Source organism: Drosophila teissieri, chromosome 2R, assembly GCF_016746235.2.
Source record: "Drosophila teissieri strain GT53w chromosome 2R, Prin_Dtei_1.1, whole genome shotgun sequence".
Taxonomy (NCBI): domain Eukaryota; kingdom Metazoa; phylum Arthropoda; class Insecta; order Diptera; family Drosophilidae; genus Drosophila; species Drosophila teissieri.
In genome coordinates, this window is record NC_053030.1 from 9285868 (window position 1) to 9307308 (window position 21441).

Below are 21441 nucleotides of genomic sequence, written 5' to 3' on the forward strand. Positions count from 1 at the left end.
GATGGAACAAGCATACAAACATACATACAGAGTATGATAAATTGGGGGGCAGTGGGGTTAACTCGGAACATAAGGATGAGTGATGTGATAAGGGTGGGCACTCGAGCGGCTCTAATAAATATCAATGATTTGTGAAAATTCCCAAAGGAAAAACTACATCTTATTGAAAGTCGTTTGAGCCAAGCATCGCACATCTTCTCCAATATGAATTTAAATTGAAGGGCGGCGGGTGGCAAACGAGGCTCAAGGCCACGCCTTTTACTTGTCACTCTGGCTGCGAATCCTCACAGCTGTCAGCCAAAATCCCATCCACTTGACATCTCCAATGCTCTGCGATGTGTTCTTTTCCTCACATATTTTCGCCAGCACTTAATTTCCTTTGAAGCCGCATTATTTCAGCCTTTCGACACCGGGCGTTACGAGGCGTTACGGGGCGTTACGGGGCGTTACGGGGAGTTACGGCCTGAACAGCTTTCGACTGGGCCCAGAGTGTCTGTCTCCAATGAATCGGAAACATTAATGGCTGCTTCACCGCCTTGGAAGGCTTCATTTAGTTCATCGTATATCTTTGAATTCATCAATTTAAGTGTATTACTATGACTATTATTGGAAAGAAATGAATCATACGATCTTATGTGCAGTAATTAAATGTGCTTAAATATACTACAGCTATATCAGCTATATCAGTTTACATAGATCTTATATTCAAAGTTTTGCTTGCAAAATTTGTCGAGATTTTATTTGGAACTCTGTAATACTTAATTATATATGTCATTTTGTAAACAAACTTAAATTAAGGCCTAGTCAGCTTCAGCATAACTAAAATAACCTCCCCTATCAGTTAACTAATTACTATTTTCAAATGTAAACTATTTTATTTCTTTACACTGAATACTGTACATTTTCTTAACCCTTTACTCAAAATGATTTAAATTTTAATTAAAATACATTTTAACGTAAGCTTATATGTCTACTTACTTATGTTTATATCGTTTGTTTTTCACACTGCATATGTAATTCTACATGATATATTTATTGCAATAACAAAACGTCTAAAAACAAATAAAAACATTTTAAAAAATTCTAAAAAATACAGAATAAAAAATTGAAAGTATTGTTAGTTGATAGTTCTATTATCACTCTTATTTTCGAAGTTCATTATTACAAATAATTTTATGAATCGCCTAATTAAATGCTTTTTCCCACAAGACCTGCATTAACATTTGGCATTGCATACTTTTAGGCATACGAAAGTATTGCATCTTATCTACTGTGTGGATAAACCTAAAAATGTAAATTAGAAAATTGATAAAGTTAAGAAAGCCAAGGTGTATCAACATGCATTAGGCCAAGTAATTGCCGCTTATCCGGAGTTTCTGCTTTTGGAGCTTAAGCTTTGGCCACACACAATAACAATACTGATGTATCCGAAGACCACTTGCCTCGCTCTTTCGCTCCCATTTCTGCGTCGAAGAGAGCTCACTTCGGGTGCGCTCTTAGTGGCCTCTCTTGGCGCTCGCGCTGGGGGCTTTTGGCTTTTGGGGGCCTAACGGATTCTCGCTGGCTCTGTTTGTCCGTGAACGCCGACGTCGACGCACGCCTTTCGTTTTCGCGCGCTTCTCGCACTTCTCGGTAAATGCGCAAAAAAGCCAGCAACGAAATCAAATCAAATCAAATCAAATCGCAACGCATGGTGAATACATGTCCGTTTTATTAATAGATTCCGCAACAGCCATAAAGCGCATATTTCGAAAGAGATATATAATATATATAGTATATACATATATATAAATATATGTAATAAAGTGAGGCCCTCGATGAAACAGTGTTGATAAGAAGTGTACACTCACACACACACACGCAGCGTATAAAACTGAAAGAATTCGCGGCGCGCGCGAGTTTGTTGCTAATATTGCGTATACGCAGGGTCTGCCAAAAGTAATACACATCAACCCAATTCAACCTACCACAACAAAAGGGGGAACTCACAAGCAAACGGCATATCAAAGCGAACATTTTCCAGTTGGGGATTTTTTACACAGCGAGCACAGGACGCGCCTACATGGATTTATATAGCACATTTACAGCAACCAAGGATACTGAGACTTGGGCAGGATAGCAGCGATGCCAGCCAGCGGGTTGCAATCTCCACCAGGTCGACAGGCAAGCGGCATATCAGGATAATACCAGGGACTTGGACATCATGGCTCCTCTATTTGTCTAGTTGGCAAATACCAGCGAACCGGGAACCAGGCCACACACACACACACCCCTCGCCATACACTCGCTTACACACACACACCCGCACACACACACGCACCCGCTCACACGCTCAGACAAACAAGGACGTTTGTCATTGTGTGCGTCAAGGACGTAGACACACGTACGGGCTTTGTTGCTGTTGTGCCATTCAAACGGACCAGAACCAGAGTCGCAAGTGGGCGTGCCAGCGGGAAGGCGGCCTCTGATTAAATATACATCAGTCAAGCGCAAGGATCCCAATTTCCAGCAGTTGTCCTGTGCAAGAGGACAACGCACACGGACACGGACAGCGGACAGCGGACAACGGACAGCGCCAAAACGGGACACTAACTTTCGAGCAGGGAAAATGGCGCGACGCAAGGGCAGCGGTCGAGGCAGTAAGTACATTTTCCTGTTAATTATTCAAATCAAGCGTGAGTTCGAAAATATGCCAGCGAAATTCCGGCCAATTCCGCCTTCTCAAAGACTCTAAGCTGTTTTGCCAAGTTTCCACAAAGGACATACAAAGAAAAGGGACTGTTGCGAATTGTTTACAAACAAACGCAATATCTGTCATTTCTATAATGACTTCTCATCGGAGAGAGTTCCTAAATCCTTATAATTACTTCTTCCATTATAAGATCGAACTCTTCGAAGTTTGAATACCCGACTGCTGTTCAAAGGAATTGACTCAGCAGTCTTAATAGCATTAAGCTTGAGCTCAAGGACGTCGAGTTTCGCAGCTGCCATATGGCAGGACAGTAAGTCCTTGCCTCAAAGCAAAGAATCTCGTCAAGTGCAGTGATTTTTTCATCGCGGCTCAAAGGAAAAAACATGTAATTAAGAAAGTACGTAGTGTTCAGCCACGCCCCCACTCGAAACCGTTGGCTGTATCTATAAGATATATTTTTTGCATTATTATTTGTGCCATGAGTGCTCCACTCGCGAGAGAGAGAAAGAAAGAGAGTCAGTGGGGGAAAGAGAGAGAGGGGGGACATGCATAAAACATGAAACAACAGCGTCAGTAGTCACTTTTCATTGCACTGCGCCCACGCCCAACCACCCACAGGCCCCTTATCATTTCAATTCAGTTGCGTTGGCGCGCGCGCGGCAAAATGTTGGGGATTCCCTTACGTAATCCCCCAGCGCACACAAAAGGCAAACAAACAAACAGGCACACACAAGCGCACACTCACAGTCTCGGGCAGCGGCAAACAAAACAAAAACACAAACACTAACGAAATGGGCAAAAGAAAGGGGCAGAAGCCAGAAACGGAAAAGCGGAGAGCTGAAATAAAGGAAAACAGAAAACGGGTGAAAAGCAGAGAAGCAGAAAAACAGAAAACAGAAAAGCAGAAAAACATAAAAAACGGACGCAAACAAGGCAGCTTGTTTGCCAGCCAGTCGGAATCGGAATCTGAATCGGAATCGCCCCTTGTAAAATGGGCTGGAAATGAAGCTCAGGCAGCGTCATGAACTTTTGGCGCAGCTCACCCGCTCAACAGGCAGCTAGCTCACAGATACGCAGCCACAAAGATACGCAGATACAGAGATACAAAAGGCACACACACTTGCAGATACTCGACTTGCACATCCACAATCGCACAAGCTGAGATACTTTGCGTCACGTCACGCTGCCTGTTAGTCAAGTTGCTCTGCGTTACTCATGCCACAGTTTGAACATATTAAAAAGCCAGATACTTTCTTGCGCCTGCCCCACCCCGCTCCATCCTCAGATACTTTGCCAAATGAGATACAAGTGTGCTGCCTGGCTTTTGATATATGCCAAGTACTGTTCACTGGGCGGATACAGTGCACATTCCCAGCGTTTGATGCCTTCTGCGAGTTAGAAGGCAGCTACATACATGATGAAGATGGATTTACTTTTCATTTCAAATCCAAACAGACTGATCCACTAATTGAATATATTCCATTTGTTCAACCAACACATTTCATATTTGATTCAATTAATATGTAAACTATTCAGCGTTTTATACTTCTAAAAATGCTTTTCGAAAAGGGTGGCATTTTACAAAATAATACCTTAACTTTTTTTTGCATTTTATAGCAATTATGCTTATGTAAATATTTTGTATGTTGAGTAGCTCGCAAAATATCTTTAATTAATTTTTATTTGTCATACCGACTTTGAAATAATAATGTCTAATGACTATCAAAAATCATCAACTAATGTTTGCTGTACTATGTATATCTAAAACATTTTGATCATAGACAATGTTCACTTGAAAATTCTTGGAATCTGGGCGATATTATTTGAAATTGTTCTTAAAATTTGTAAGAAATTATTTGCACAGCATTATAACTTTCAGATGAAAGGGCTTCCAGGGAATTCCCACTGTAGCAGGCGCAACACGCTCAAAGAGTTTGACTTCAAGCTGCCAATGGGTTTTGGTTTTGGTATGCAGACGGCTTTGGGTATGGGTTTGAGTATGGGTATGGGTATAGGTGGTGGGAATGGGAATGGGCTGGGGCTTGGGTCTGATCTTTGAGGTTGGGGAGCTGGGCCGAAACACTTAAGCTGGCTTTGGCTTTGTCTTTGTCTTTGTCTCTGCCGTTGTCTTTGTCGTTGACTTTGGCTTTGCGTTGCCAGTGAGCTCGCCGTAATCTCTTTTCGCCTTCGTCTAACGACGTCAAAATTAAAATAGACTTTGCTCAGGGTTCTCGCAACCGTGCTCGCACTGCCTTTGCCTTGGCTCTGGACCATTGTGCGGATAATTTATGGCAGGGAACTCGGGGATCCAGGAGTTGCGAGTGGAAATGGAAATGAAAATGGAGTATAGGAGTTGGGCGAGGAAATCCCACCCACTCCCTGCGGCTGGCATTTCCCCGCACTTTTATTTGAGAGTATTTTCATTCCATCGCTACCTTTGTTGCCGTTTCCCTTTGGCAACTTTGCCTGGCCCGCTCGCATTCCATTTCCTTTTCGAATGAAAAAGAAAAGCCTTTAGTTTGCGTAGTTTTGCCTTTCAGAGGGGTGGTTGCTTTTCATTATGGCTGGCAGGAAGGAAGTGTTGCAGGGCGTGGGCTTCGTGTTCGGAGTCGTCAAGTGCTGGGTAACTGCCTATGTAGGTCTAGGTGTGGCCTAAACGCAGCCCATTTCCATTTGGTGATTGCTCTGATTCCGTTTGTAGCTGGGTATTAACTGGTTAGAGCGAAGCTCAATTTGGCTTCAAGTCAGAGCCTAGACTTTGATGTCCTTATTTAAGTCCTTTCAATAGATTGATTCCTTGTTGGTCTAATGACTAAAGTCTTATTGTTATTGATTCATTAACTTAACGACTTAATACTCATGCCATATTTAAATTTGCTTTCAAACTTTGGCATAAGGATTAACTAACCTTGCTTAATCCAATTCCATTTGCAAAAATCAGGCCTAGGGAGCGCAACAATTCCCAAGCGAATACCATTTCCTGAGTCACAGTTTACCCATTCTGCCAAATTGGTTTGGCCCCCCATTTTTGGCCATATCATAGCCGTAAACAAACACTCCACTTCAGCTCTTCCTGGGACGCCTTTTAAGCAACTGTTGTGGGCAGCCACGCCCAGAAAATTCTCTCTTCCATCATTCCACCCGCCCACCGCCCCCCGGACACTCAAAAGGTCATGGCAGCGGGGAGAGCAACAAATAAGACCCAAAAAACACGAAGGAAAACAAGGAAAGCAGCGAGAATAAAAGGGAAATAAATAAACGTGAACTGAAATCCAGGGCCCAACTTTACCTATGAGTTTGAGCAAAAATAAAACCCCATACCTGTAGCAAAAGGACCTGCCACACAGAGCGAAAAGCGTACATGCTTGCAAACATACATATGTACATATGTGCGGGGCAATGGCAAACAGAAAAAATAAAAACAAGAAATTAAGGGAAAAGTTGGCAGCTGGCAAAAAAAGAAGGCAAAACCAGGCACAACTCGTGTGAGTGCTTATTTGTCTGTGTGTGAGTGTGTGTGGCAAGCCTCTTCATCACCCAAATACATGCACACCACCCACACACACACATCCAAGGCGAGTCTATGAAAGCGCAGGGCTTCCCCAAATGATAAAGTTTTATTTGCTTTTGCGGGCGCACATTGGATTTTTTTGTTTTTTGCAGCCACTGCTTTTTGTTTTTGTATATTTTGTGGGGCAGCTGGCGGCAGAGCAGCCAGCGTCGACGTCGACGTCGACGCCAGCAGCACTGCTCCACAATAAAACGAACATTGAACGATGATGATGACGACCAAGACGGGGGGTGGGGTTGCGGATGGGGATGATGACGCTGCCACAGAAAGGCGAACATTAAACCAAGTCAACCAACCACTGCGGAATCGCCACGAGGAAACGACGAGGACAGTGAAGCGAGCCGAGGATACCCCATAAAGTGTGATACATTACAGCCAGGACATCTTACAGGATATATACAAGTAAATGAATCTTCCTGTGAACAGATTTAACTATTCCTGTTGGGCTAATAAAATGTCACGAATTGGAAACTGCTTAAACATGCTTATTGTTATGGTTCAAACTTAAGGCTAAGATGATTTTGTTTGGTTGGTAATTACTTTGAAAACTTTGTTATTCCCTAGCTAGGTTGATAATACCCGTTTTGAGAAACTCTGCTGGGTAGCGACAAGCTTAACACAAATGAGTAGGCAACCAGTGAGAGAGACAGAGCAACAGGAGTGAGCGAGAAGGTGCCAAGTGGAAATGGCGGAAAATGGGGGGTGTGACAAGGAAACGTGAGCTTGGCCCCCTTAACAACCCGATGTGTCACGGGTGCGAGCCTTGTTGGCTGTGGCCAATGTGAGTTGCTGCTGCACTGAAAACAAGTGCAGTCTAGTATGCTTTCCATTCTGTTAATATTGAAAAGTTCTTAAAACCAGGCAACGTTATCTGACTAGGGGCGTAGCTGTAATATTTACTGCATTCTTTTAAACACCTTCATAATTACTTTTAAAAATCTGTATACTTTCACTAGTTAGTATATGCAATTTGAATTTCTGCAAGCCTACTCAAATTATTTAAGCAAAAGTTTCCAAGTGTTCAAGACTCCTTCCTTTGCTGAGTAATTTTCGTGAAGAAGTGTTCCCCATTTAATATTAATGAGCGAGATTCATTTCTCTCCGTGCACCGAGTTGTTGCTGTGGCTGAAAGCAGTTCAGCAGCAACAACAAGGGCCACAGCAACAGTGAGTGAGTGACGGCAACGACCGTGAAAGGCCATTTGCCCTCCACTTCAACCCGCCGACCCCCCGCCCATTTGCGACCCACAATGGGTGTGCTAAACACACTGTAGTCCCGTGTGTCTGTGTGTGTGTGTGAGTGTGGCAAGGATAACCTAATACAATTTTTGTTTTTGTTGCCTAAGGACGTGCCGGAATTCGTTCGTGTATCTCTCGATTGCTTCGTCATGGGGTCGCTCCCATCCCCAATCCCCCAACCCCCAATCCCCCATCTCGGAGAGGCCAAAGTGGCGTTTCCTACGTCAGCCGCCTAGATTGGCGACCCCTTCTGTTGGAACAGCTGGCTGAAAAGCATTTCCCTTGTAATTGAAGTGCATGATTTGAAAAGTATTGCCATTCCTGGGCGAAAGGGAGCTGTGGGAATATTAAAGCAGGAATCTGGTTAATTAATGCTGCGGATATTCCATGAAATTTTGAGCAACCAAAACGTGTAAATAATTCCTAGCTATTATGCATTCTCAAAAGACCTACAACCGCTATTCAAACAAACACTAATTAATGGACAAAACTAAGCCAGGGGATCATGAACCGAGATTTCGGATTATATCTGAATGTCTTTTCACAGAATGCCCAATTAATTCAAACTAATACACTACACTCTTTGCGAAAATCACCAATTACGTATTTTACTTGATTTTACGAGTGAAGTGAACTGTTTATTTTCGTTGCGATTGATAACCTCTCCGCAGCATAGGTCAATGCTAAATGCGGTCATTGCGTTTGTTGTTTATGCGAACTCAGCAAACTTGGCCAGCTTATGGAGATAATGGGCAGGGAAATTCAACTAAACTCTAATCAAACTTATTTAGCTTTCGCATTATCCCCAAATTAACAATACACAAGTGAAAGTATTGAAGAACTGCCTTGTTTCTAGATTCTAAACAATGCGAAAGTCAAATACTTTTAGCTGAATCTATTGAAACATGCGCTCTAATATCTATTTCAAATACGCTGTTTATAAACGTAAATATTTGCCTAATAGAGATATATATAGTATTCAACTAAGTAATTAAATTCCCCACCTAGTTGAAGCGTTTTCGCTTATCTTCATAAACAAATACGAGTTCGGTAGTTCAAACACTAAAAATTTCAGCCAAATCAGCTGCCCAAATAGACGCTTTTTAAAATAGCGAATCGAAGAGGTAAACATTTCTTTAGAAAACTAAAACGAAATACGGGCATCGTTCAGTCGCCTCAAGTGTCACAGAAAATAAACTAAAAACACAACTTTTTTTCTGATATTTATTTCGTTTTTATTTTCTTCTAATTTCTGTTTGTCTACGCAAACGCACACAAACGCAGGCACTTAAAAAACGAACGTGTTGAATTTGGGTTTACAAAAACAAACAAAACACAAATATGCAAAGTCAGAGAAGAGCAACAATAAAACACACATAAAGCGAGCAGAAAAAAAATAACAGCCAAGAAAATGAAGCCCGGCATCACGTCATACCGGTTTCAGTTTAATTCAGCGTCGTCAGCTCGACTTGGCCAACGTTTATGCATATTGTTGCCTCGTTGTTGCTGTTGCTGTTGCTGCCTCGTTGTTGCTGCTGCCCCAAAAGCGAAGGAAAACCGAACCAGAAATATGGGGGAAGCTCACGAAAGAATGAATACAAACACACAGGCCCAGCACACAGAACCCAAGAACCCAAAGTCCGGCACAACAAGAGACAAACACGCGCGCACTTTGGCTTTGGGGCTACACTTTGGCAGCGGTTCGGTCGCAAATCGGTTTTGGGGCTTCCACAGGGGCCCAAGTGACGCGATTGTGGCTGCAACCGACCAGCCAAGTGGTTGCAGTTGGCTGCTTTGCTGCACGGCGAAAAACCACATCGAACATTGTAGTTGTGTATAATTACTTTCTCGAAAGTAAATACATATTCTGCTATTTTACACATCTCAAAAATGATTTAAATTTCTATAATGGAAGATGTTTTATTAGTTATAATTACTTTTAAACACTTTCTCATAGATCTCTACTGATCCTTCAGATACTTTTAGTTGACTAAAAGCCCTTATCTTTGCAACTGGAAGATTCTCGGATGCTCTGATTGAATTTAGTCTTTAAACCAAAGACCCAAATTGGGGTTGATACATCGTTTGCTGTGTTTTCACTCGACTTTACATCAAGTAAACCATCAAAATAAGAAATACCACACTGACTAATTACCCAACTATTTGTCTCTGTGTAGCTGCTTTACAATGCACCAATAAAAGCACGTTCTGGCACTGTTAACCTGTTTCAGCGTCACTCGATTTGCGGTGGAGCTGCGATATAGCCTGGCTTAAGACTTTATTAAATCGCTCTCCAAGTTGCGGTGGTGCTGGCGGTGCTGGTGGTGCTGCCGCCGCACCCACTCGTCCAACAAGCCCAAATATTAGCACACAGAACCGCCTGAGTGACAGGTAGTGGTGCACAGTTGTTGGCCGATGATTCACCTGACGGGGCTTGCGAGTATACGAGTATACGAGTGTTTCTATCAAGTTTTCGCTGCGCACCGCTCAACCAGCCAACCGCCTATTGGCCACTTCAAACGGGTTTTATATCATCTTTGCCTTTAGTTCGCTCGGCTCTATCTTACTCACCAGCGCCCGAGCTAACTTCAAATTATCGCAGCCAATTTCTTGGAATTTCATTTCGGCCGGTGGGTGATTAATCGCCGTAATCAATACATTATCAGCACGTATCAATTTATTCTGAAGCCTGCCGGTCCGTGAACGCCTCAAATGCACATTTGTTGTTTGCCCACGTCGATTTGGGGCCTTTGGCAGACTGCATGTTGCTCGGAAGTCAATGCCTAATTGCGATTGGAATTCTCTTTGAGTTCGCCCACTTGGTTGACATACGGCCGTAATGAGAAACCAGAAATTCGCACTCAAACTGGGACGCCAAAATTGACTTAAAGGTCAGTTTGCTAGACTTCAAATGATAAACTATCAATCTTAGAATATGTTAAATTCAAATAAGACGCAAGAGATATTAATAACCAAGGATATAAATATAACTTTGTCTGTTTTAAGGAAAATCTAATAATCCTTTAATATATTAAAAATGAAATGTAAGTCGAAGGAGAGTTTAGCTTAAGCACATCCTCCCCCCAAGGAAAGGAAAAGCAATATGTGTATAAAATCGAAGCATAAATTCTCACACAAGCGCACACCCATCGAACTGAAATTCGCAGAAGAACGAAAGATGATTTCCGATAAAAAGTTAAGTGCCCCCAAAAGTCCAGAAGACAAACAAAATCGAGCATCAGGGGCAGGTTGAAATACTCCTTATGTGCACCTCAAATATGATTACGATGCAGTAGACCAGGCTAAAAGAAGGGCGAGCCAGGTAAACAAGGTTACCTCGTCAGGTAGTAGTCCCTACTCGTCGAGGCTGCCCGGGGATAGAATCAGGCAGAACCACAACCACCGAGGCGAGCACTCAACGCCCGAAAGCCCAAAACAATAAACAACCCAGGATCGCAGGCGGCCAGACAGAGTGCGAGATACTTACCCAGAGCGAGAGGGACAGTCTGCAGTCTCCAAAGGAGACGGGTTTGCCGGCTCCCCGGCTCCGGCTCATCGGAAACAAAAGGGTTCTCCACACGAGCGAGGACTGCGCGACGTGAAGAGGGTCGCCACTCTCAAGTTCAAAATCGGGCATCATCGATAGCACCAACCAGTGCACTGAAAGAAACATGACTCAGCCACTAAAAAATTATACTTTTGATTCATAAACCCTCCTAAAAAAACGAGCAACGAGCGAGGAAGCTATACACCTTTGCAGTAATTATATATTTAAAAGAACTGGAGACACTTTTATCAAAAACATCTGAAAAGTGTCTAAAAGTATGCCACAATATAAATACATTTTAATTTGTTGTTTTAGATTTATATCTAAAGTCTTATTCCCAACTTAAGTACCTGGTATTTGCACCTTTTGTCACACATTTGTTCACCTTTTTTGTGTTTTTATCAGCTACTTCTATCTTAATTTTGCATCTGATGTGTGACTCTTGTATGCTTATCTATACTTTGTATCTGTTATCTGTGTGTCTAACTTGTTATATCTTGTATGTTGTTTTCCTCTGCTGTTTTGAAAGTGACAAGCTTGGTAATGAATCAGATTTCAAGTGCATCTCAGGTGCAGTGTTGAGGGCAACATTCATTAAGTATTACGAACGACGATCAGTGCGCAACTGTGATCTGATTTTTCTCTCGGTGTGACATTGATCGGCTGCGTTTTGGGTTAAAGACCCATGCATGGCGATGGTGCAATCCCCTCCAACTGGCAACGTCGCCATCTCCAACTGCGACTGTCTGGCGACGATGTCGTCTTGTTGTCTGGCGACGGCGGCGTTTTCAAAGCGATGCAATCCCGGGATGCAATTGGAACTACGAAATACTCGTAAAGTGTGGCCCTGGGACGGAGGAGCTCTCCTTGTAACGAATGCTCCAGAATATTCCGCTCAACTTTGAATCACTCGTTACAGCAATATTATGCTTTCCGATGAAAAATGAGCCGGCCAAAAGTTTTCTTATGTAAAATACTTGCCCAGAGCTTTTAGCTAACAGGATTCTGGGAAAATAAATTTAAAGTTGAGGGGGGACAAAAGACAATGGGGGGTTTCTGGGCTGACTGGGCTGGTTGGGCTGGGAGGAATGAGGGGAACGAGGGGAACGAGAGGAAAGGGGGCCTGCAAAACTTTATATTAAACGACAGAACCGCAAATTCGCTCTCTTTCCGTCTTTCTCTTACACGCCGGCCCTCTCTTTCGCGCCGTGGGCCATTTATTGAAGGAAGTCACGTTACGAATGTGGCACGTAGTGCGCCCAGCACGTCGGGCACGTCGGTGAGGCGCCAGCATTTAGAATTCTGTTTATAGACCGCTCCACGCACAGCCATCTCTCTCTCTCTCTCTCGCTCTCTCATTCACTCACAGCCAACCCCACCCCCAAGAGCCGCACGCCCCCTTTTGCGACAAGCTCGTGCTGCAGATACAATCGGAGCGAGAAAGCGAGTGACGGAGAACCGAAAAGTAAAGCAACGTCAAGTGCTGCGCGTATCTTACAGGTACAGTGAAATACCTGATAATGAAATGTGCCACATGCTGAAAATTGTGTTGGGAAAACCGTATTCTATTAGGTTGCTAGTTTAGTACTGGTGAAGTACGCGAATTCTTCAGCATTCGGTGGCAGCGCTTATACGTTACACTTACTTTATAAGCATGTATTATCCATGTAACACTTCTTGCATAAAACATCTAAAAACAACGAATTTTTACAAAATTTATATAGCGAATAGGTTAACAAATAAAGGTATTACAACCTGATGAAAAATATAATAAATCTTACAAATTCGTCCTTATTAAAGATGTGCCACTGTACCAGAAACATCAGACATTGTAGAAGGTGTGGAGGCAGTTGATTGAGGATTCTCCCACACACACACACACAAATACGGGGGGGGGAATAGCACACTCACACACACACAGAGGCAGACAGATTTCGTTTTTGCGCCTTTTCTTGTCGAACACGAAAGTTGGCAGCTGTTGCCGTTGCCAGGATGCTGCGAAGTTCGAACTTGGCAGCAACAGATACTTTTCTTTTTCGCTGGAACCTGTATCTTAGTATCTTTCGCCGGGCAGCAGATACATATACTCGTACAATCGCAATCGCTGTGCAGAAACGAAATGGCCCGATACACACACACGGGCCAAGAGGCAACAATGTTACCATGGCCATGACGTAGTCGTCTTGGTGTGTGCCCGTGTGATTTTAGCCAAAGTCCCTGGCTTTGCTGTGCTTTGGCTGCTGAGCTGTAATTTATGTTAACGCAGATCGACAAATAAATCTTTGTTTATTTTTCCCCGACTTGTTGTGGCCCTTTTTTATTTTCCTCCAGCCGAAGGACGCGATAAATTTCTGCACAACAGGGCCAGCTCGGAATTGCGATTGCCTCGATAAGGTCGAGGGATACAGACTATGTCTGCATTTAACCTTCCTAACTTGTTTTGAATTAGGTATTTTCTCGCACTCGCCATGTATTATTTATTGAAGGAAAATAATAAAAAGGACTTATGTTTATATATATTTCCCTACCAGACACACCCATTTAATGGGTGTCTAAGCAGTAAGTAGATAGGTTACTAAGTATCTTATTAACCACATTTACATTGAATTTGTAGCGATTTCCGTTTCTGCTTGCCGTGTTTCTAATAATTTGTATCTGGTGAAGAGGCGAGGCAGCTTTAATCGGGCGACTAACGAAAAAAAGTACACGTGAAATCTTATCGCTCGTGAAACGGAGGCAAAAACATATACTAGGCAATTAAGGCACGGGCAACAACAATAACGACAACAACAACAACGACCGCTAATGATAATCGACCAAGAACAACAAACACAATAACCAGCCAGCAACAAATAGATTGAATATACATTCTGCTCGAAAAAGAGAAAAACAGGCAGCTCTCTTTCAATTTCTGTTTCGGTTTCAACCAGGGAATTCAAGTGGGCCATTCAAAGGAAATTAAGCATAAAAAGTGAATAACTTTTCATAATTGCGGTGTCAGCGATTTGGCATTCCATTTTGCGCTCATTCAACTAGACGAGCATAAATTTAGACGTTATATATTGTGTATGATTGCATGAGTGTGCATCAGCGCGCAGATTGGTGATGTGTTATTTTTGTACCTGGCACTTATGGATCTGTAGAGTATATTAGTTATCTGTGGAATAGGGTTGATTAGAACCCACCTATAATAAATAAATAACTGTTGAATATCAATCAATCATATCATAAGCGAAACGCAAAGATTTCTTATGTAGAAAAGCAATTAGATATTTCTCTTTTTGCATCTAAAAGTAAAATTTCGATCTCTAGCAGGAACCTTCTTCTTAAGTATTCACCTTTTTGTGAGAAAGTTGGCAGTACTTTAAAAGCAAGGTATTTCTCAGTCGATACATCTATAGTCTTCATACTTGTTTAAATTAATAGTTTTCTATCAGCATTTGATTATCACTTGAAGCGCCACCAGTTGAGCACTCTTCCACCATTTTTGGCCACTTATCTCTACTTTTCGCCAATTATCATTTGCACAGTCACATGTCCTTGCCCACCCACGCCCCTTTTATATACATGCATATGTATATAAGTAGGATATATGTACATATACACATATCATATTCTTGATATTGCCGCTTTAAACATTTTTGGCGTATTTATGCTAATTAATCATTTCGACATGGGAATTTCAATTGGTTGCCGAAACCCGAGCGAAATTTGAAGATTCCAGGAAGTTTGAAAAGTTGCAAATTAGAAAAAAGTAGAATACATCTATGTCATTTTTAATTATATGCATATGGTTGTTCTTAAGTTCTTTAAGTATGCATATGCCATATTATAACCATTATTTTAAGGACCCCAAATATTTGGTTTTTACTTCATAGGAGTTACCACTTTCTCTTTAAAGCACACAACATTTTGCATAGCTTTTAAATCTTTCATCCATCTGAATATTAAATACTCGTAAGGGATATTCAGAAAATATGCAAAAGCTCTTAATAAAGTGGCACACGGACTATGTATAAAATGCAGCCAGACTGCAGAATAACAAACAGAATTTGTAATTCGCTCTTGAAGAGGGCGGAACTTTGTTAAGTAAATCCTGCTCAAGTTGTTCGTCTTATTGGGATTAGCTATGCCCCGAAAATGCATACTAAAACACTGCACTCAAGACAAGTAAGATCTTCGGAGTCGAAAGTTCTTTCAGAAGAAATAAAACAATTAAAGGCAAACCCCGTTGAGTAGTCACTTCAGTTCGCAGAGCTAGAACTCAATTGGTAGTTGGTGCAGCCACAAAGTCGAGTCACAGGAATTCCAGCACTCTGCTCCAGTTGCTCACCATGTCTGGGAAGTCAAAGCCATTTAATTGTCGGGCTACGAGTGTGTGGTACCCCTAACCCCCTTGCTTATGGGTTGTGCCAGTCCCACACGCACATGGGCGAAATTCTTGGCATAGTTAGGCAAATAGTTCCATGTGGGTCGCACTCTAGATACTCACTTAGCCACATATATACGTATATGCATGTATATATATTTCCAAGACCCGCTAAAGTCCCAGAGCCAACTTGAACAGCTGCCCAAGTTGGCTGTCTGTGGCCCATGTGCATATCCATAGCCATAACCATATTCTTTTCTATATCACTTTGGCTGTCTTTGTCTTTAATAAAATGTGCCAGCAGCTGCAAAAAATTGGCAGGCGCAAAAAATGCTCGAAATGCACTTTTATTTGCATTAATTTATATTTGGGTATTCGCGCTCCTGCACTTTATTGTTGCAGGCAGCACACAGAAAACAACAATTGTTTTTAGATAGCGGTGTGCCCAGAAAAATATTAAATTAAAATGCAGCAGCAGCAGCAATAGATATTACGCAATCAACAGGCAAATACGTCACACTCTGAGTTGCGAATGAAACTGAAAACGACGAGAAACTCAAACCGATTGCGGGTGTGAGTACTCATGAATAAATGTGTGTGTACATATGTGAGTGTAGTATGTGAGTGTAGGCCGATCTCCCTATTCCGTCACTTCAAATTGAATTTTTATGACTGAGCTCCGGTCTCAATTTCTGTATTTTTTCACGAGCTGTCATCTGATGATTTGCCTCTAACACCAATTTCTAAGGCATTTCCTTTGTCGCAAATGAAAAGGGAAAAGGAAATTCCCTGAAACAAATTTATAGGAAATTATATATACATTCTGCTCTATTAAACATAATTTTTTTACATCTATAAAAGCCTTGACCTGATAGTTTGCATTTGCCTTTTTTCCAAACTACAAGTTGAGTAAAGTTTAGAGGAAAAATCCCCTCTGCCATCTGGAAGCAATCTAGCAGTTTGTTTATAATAACGAAAATCCCACAGAACACATCTCCGAACGTAAATAGCCAACAACAAATGGCTGAATCATTGCACTGCCAATACTCGGTATTCCTAGCCCCTGAAGGAACATTACTCATACGCCCCACTGGCTATGATCGCATCGCATCTCATCGCATCGCATTGAGTTGAATCGCTTCTCAGCTGGCTGAGCTCATGCGCCCCAGCGTATGCGTAATGAGCCGCAAATGTTAATTGTTCTATAAACATTCGAGCCAGCAATTAGTAAGCCATCAACAATAAAGGCGAAGACCGCGCGAATGAGAGGCTTCCCCCAATCACACACACACAGAAAAGCACTCACATTCACTAGTGAATAAACTGAATAAACTGAATAAGCTGGTAAACTGGTTGCAAGTCGTAACCAGTTTTCTCGAGCAAAAATAATTCAACCTGGTGCAAGAGCCAAAGAAAAAGGGGCTCAAAAGGCGATGACGACGACATTGCCAATTTCAATCTGATATGCACACAGAAAAAACATGATACAAGAAAAATTAAAATGTATTTTCATTTAATAATATCTAGCATTTAAAGTGATCTTTAATATATGATTGAAGCGCCTAAAAAGTCATAAAAGTATTATTTGAACCAAATACCTTTTAATTTTGGGCTTTGGATTTGGACCTCGGTTTGGTTTATTTTTCTTCATACGTTCCTGACCTTTTCTCTCCGTGTGGCTGCTGCTGCTTGATGCGCATGTTTCCGCTTTGGACGGGAAAAAGGAGAATCCGCAGTTAAAGCCAAAGTTGGTCGCCAACAAGTCGCGGCCATAAACAAGTGCGGCGGCAGGTGGTAAAAACTCCAACTGAAACTTGGAGATGCGATTCGAGATGCGTGCGTTCTCGGCTTTCGCGCTACCTGGCCAACTTCTTTTCCGATTTCTGCACTTGGCCGTCCAGGTTTCTTGGCCACCAGCTGGCTGGCTGTCGGCCTGCCTGGCATTGCTGTTTGCCTGGTGCCTGCTTTAATTTGCATGCAGGTTTTTTCCTCTGAATCTCGCTCTTGTCACTTGTCTCTCTACTCCACTCGCTGCCTTCAGCGCAATCTGAAATTCTAGCCCGTTTGGCTTGCATATTTACGGGGGCCCGGCTTTCGAGAGGGGATCAGAAGTCTTGGCTTATCGCTGAAGTGTTCAAAGTGCAGCCACTCGAGGCGATTTAGCTCGAGTGCCTTACAACTTGTATTCTGTATTTTGTATTCTGTAAAGTTGACCACAGCCGATAAGCAGTCACCACAGCCCATTCAAGAAACCACAATCGTTATTAAATGCCCTAAGTAGGTTACTTCCTGACACAAAAGAGCCTATGAACGTCTAGAACATGTTTATTTTAAGATATTAAAATGTTTATTCCATAATTTCTTAATCCTTGGCCAATTACAATTACTCGTTTTCCTATTGTTAGTAAGCCCACACTGTCATCAATTCGGAAAAGTGCGTCATTCGAAAGTCCGAGTCCCGAACTGCTGCGAAAAACAAATCTGAAAGATTTTCATCGGAAATGCTTGTTTGTTGTATACTAGTATACCATTCGGTGTATTTTTAGTGCCTTCATTGGGAATTTCGCCACGAATTGGCATCAGCATCTGTAGGTATTTTTGGGCACTCGTCAATGCGTTTTTCACGTTCACTTTGCGCTTAAATTCAGCAAAATATTTCAAATTATATCGGTACGCGCAGAAGAAATTCTCCCACAAAGCGTGCGTCTATTTTAAAATTAGCAAAGAGCGCAACCGAATTGGCTGGTAAACATTTTGGGTGGAAATGAAATGGATTTTCAGCTTGGTTTGATGGCCTCCGTCTGCCGCCGCCAGTTCGGATTTTCCTTTCCCATTTTCTTGCCCCCCCGTCCCCTGGAAATTGGCAACAGTTGGCTCTGCTTCTTCTCGGTTTTTCCCCCACGCCATTTGAATACTTTATTGACTATGAAGTGTATAAATGTGTATCTGTGTGTCAGATGTGCTTTCCTAGTTTCGATTTTCCCCCACTCCCTGCTTTTGGTATTTTCCTGGCCTTCGTTTTTGACGTCACCAAGTGAAATGCCAGCGGCAGTTTTGTGGGCAAGCTTTGTCTCAGATATATAGCATTGAAAATGCACTTGAAAGTGTGTACATGGTATACGTAGAACACTTTTACGAGTATTTTCTTATATTTATGTTTCTTATTTTCAGAATCTACGGTGAATTCCCGCAAGAGTGCTTTGGAATCGGTGCGAGAAAAACCGAAAGGTGAGTGTAAAATGGGAAATACCCATTCCTTTTTGAAATATTTTCTAAATCAGTAAAAGGTTTTGGTTTGATATTAAAATGATGTCACATCGAAACCATGACGCATAAATGGGATTTACCACATATAAATTTTGATCACCCCACATCTTAATTTCAAATTTAGCAACTGCCATTCCCAAGTGTATAGTGTAAATCTTATTTCTTGTTTAGCTTTTGGCCTGATAACTCAATCAATTTATTTACGATGATTCAGGAAACGCGGCAATCTGTTGCCAGCTATCGCAGTTTATAAACCAACGGCACATTATACTCGTAGTTTTCAATCGAATCTATAACATCTACGATAGAGAAATATTCCCGTAGATATACGAATGACCTTCAGGGGTCTTCGGGTATCAATAAAGTTTCCTGGGAAAAAAGGGGGAAAAGTAGTGCTTATCTATGGCTAGGCGGAGTGGGAAAAGCAGATGGGCTTCCACTCATGTCGAATGGCGTTTAATACAGTTGTTATGGGTGCCAAGCACAAAGCAATCTCACAGATACATAAGCGAGTGCTTAGCAATATTGATAAAGTGCGTGCCCTGTACATACATAGGCATGCAGTAATGAAATAGAGCCGATGAGCGCTCGGTGATAAGGCCAAATGGCGTGATTCACGACCGAGTTTGTACGCCGATACTTGTGGTATATATGTACAACTGGGGCAAGCGAATTCAACTGTACATATATAACGGGTGTTTTTTTTAGAGGTATAGAACTTTGAATTGCAATAAAACAACGATGGATTATTCGATTGACATGAATTTTATTGACATGAAAGATAATCTTGTGGCATTACATTTTAAATATGATTTCTGGCATATGACCGCCACGGCTGGCTCGGATGTAGTCCAATCTGGACGTCCAATTTGCAATGACTTTTTCCAACATATTTGGCCGTATATCGGCAATAACACGGCGAATGTTGTCTTCCAAATGGTTTAGCGTTTGTGGCTTATCCGCATAGACCAATGACTTTACATAGCCCCACAAAAAGTAGTCTAGCGGTGTTAAATCACAAGATCTTGGAGGCCAATTCACAGGTCCAAAACGTGAAATTAGGCGGTCACCAAACGTGTCTTTCAATAAATCGATTGTGGCACGAGCTGTGTGACACGTTGCGCCGTCTTGTTGGAACCACAGCTCCTGGACATTATGGTCGTTCAATTCAGGAATGAAAAAGTTAGTAATCATGGCTCTATACCGATCACCATTGACTGTAACGTTCTGGCCATCATCGTTTTTGAAGAAGTACGGACCAATGATTCCACCAGCCCATACAGCGCACCAAACAGTCAGTTTTTCTGGATGTAACGGTGTTTCGACATACACTTGAGGATTAGCTTCACTCCAAATGCGGCAGTTTTGTTTGTTGACGTAGCCATTCAACCAGAAGTGCGCTTCATCGCTAAACAAAATTCGCTTATGAAAATCGGGAACAACAGCAATCTCGTTTTGGGCCCATTCGACGAATCTACGCCTTGCTTGATGATCGTTTGGTTTCAATTCTTGCACGAGTTGGATTTTGTAAGCACGCAAACCAAGATCCTTCCGCAAAATCTTCCATAAAGTGGATGGACACAGATCCAATTCCTGTGCTCGATGGCGGATGGACTCATTCGGGTCTTCCTCAATGCTACGCTCTACAGCAGCAATAGCTTCTTCTGTACGCACCGTACGGCGTCTCTGGGGATGCGAGTTATCAATAAGAGTAAACGCGGTGCGAAAACGGTCCATGGTTAATCGAATTAACTGCTCTGATGGACGATTTTGTCGACGATAAAATGGACGTAGTGCGCGATACGTATTCCGCACAGAACCATTATTTTCGAAATAAAATTGCACTATTTGCAAGCGTTGTTCAGGCGTGAGTCTATTCATGACGAATTGCCAAACCAAACTGAGAATAAATCACTTGACAGCTGTTAAATCGGTCGCCATCTTGAACAGTAATGCCAACTTAAAGTTCTATACCTCTAAAAAAAACACCCGTTACAAACCGGCGAGAATACAGTATCTGCACACCTCAATATGTGTGTGCAAGCGTGGCGTATCGGAGAAGATTATGCGATTATACTCGTAGATACTTTGCCCAAGAGCCGCATTTCACTTTCATTCCGATAAGCCCAAACGTGACGTAGATGCCAATAATAAAGATACCACTGCGATAATATTGATGCGGTGGCCAAAACTTTACCTATCCAGTTCCCAAAATGAACTCAAAGTATCTTAAAGAAAGCGAAAAGCCCACAAAAGTCTTCCTAATATAAATGGAAGTATAAGTGTATTTATAGATTAATTTGCTTGAAGAACTTTGCTAACCAGCTTAGCAAATTTTAAGTGTCTTAGACACACCATTTCGATTGTATCTCATTTACGAGATCAAAGATACATTTGTGTGCAGAAAAACCTGGCAAGGATTTTCACCAGAAGTGTCCTCGGTCATCTACAACTACCTGTCCTGTGGATGGGTAGATGGGTGTAATTTGAATTTGCTGCGATGCCAGTTTTAATTGCTTCCAGCCGAAAAGTCTGACCTGTAGGGGATTTAGGCCCTTTGCTATTGGCCTAGCGCCAGGTTTAAGTGCGTCAAGTCAAGTGGCCGAGTAAGCCCCGATTATATCCCTTTGCTGGCCGGGTCTATTGATGATTTTATGGGTTTTACCCGGGAAATTCTGGTGCCCGGCATAATGATGCCATTCCGTCTGATCTGGCCATATTGTGTTTTTGTTGCAACCATTTCGTTCCGGCCAGGTA

The 21441-nt window shown here is 42.2% G+C and overlaps 1 protein-coding gene across 1 annotated transcript in view; it reads left to right on the forward strand.

The window, feature by feature from the left end:
• The first annotated feature begins 1605 nt into the window (after positions 1-1605).
• LOC122615085 overlaps positions 1606-21441 on the forward strand; it is a 44330-nt gene continuing 24494 nt past the window's right edge. The window contains exons 1-2 of the mRNA XM_043789963.1: positions 1606-2639; positions 18589-18645. Of these exons, the coding sequence (XP_043645898.1) occupies positions 2609-2639; positions 18589-18645 (88 nt within the window). The 5' untranslated portion in view covers positions 1606-2608. The remainder of the gene's footprint in view (positions 2640-18588; positions 18646-21441) is intronic.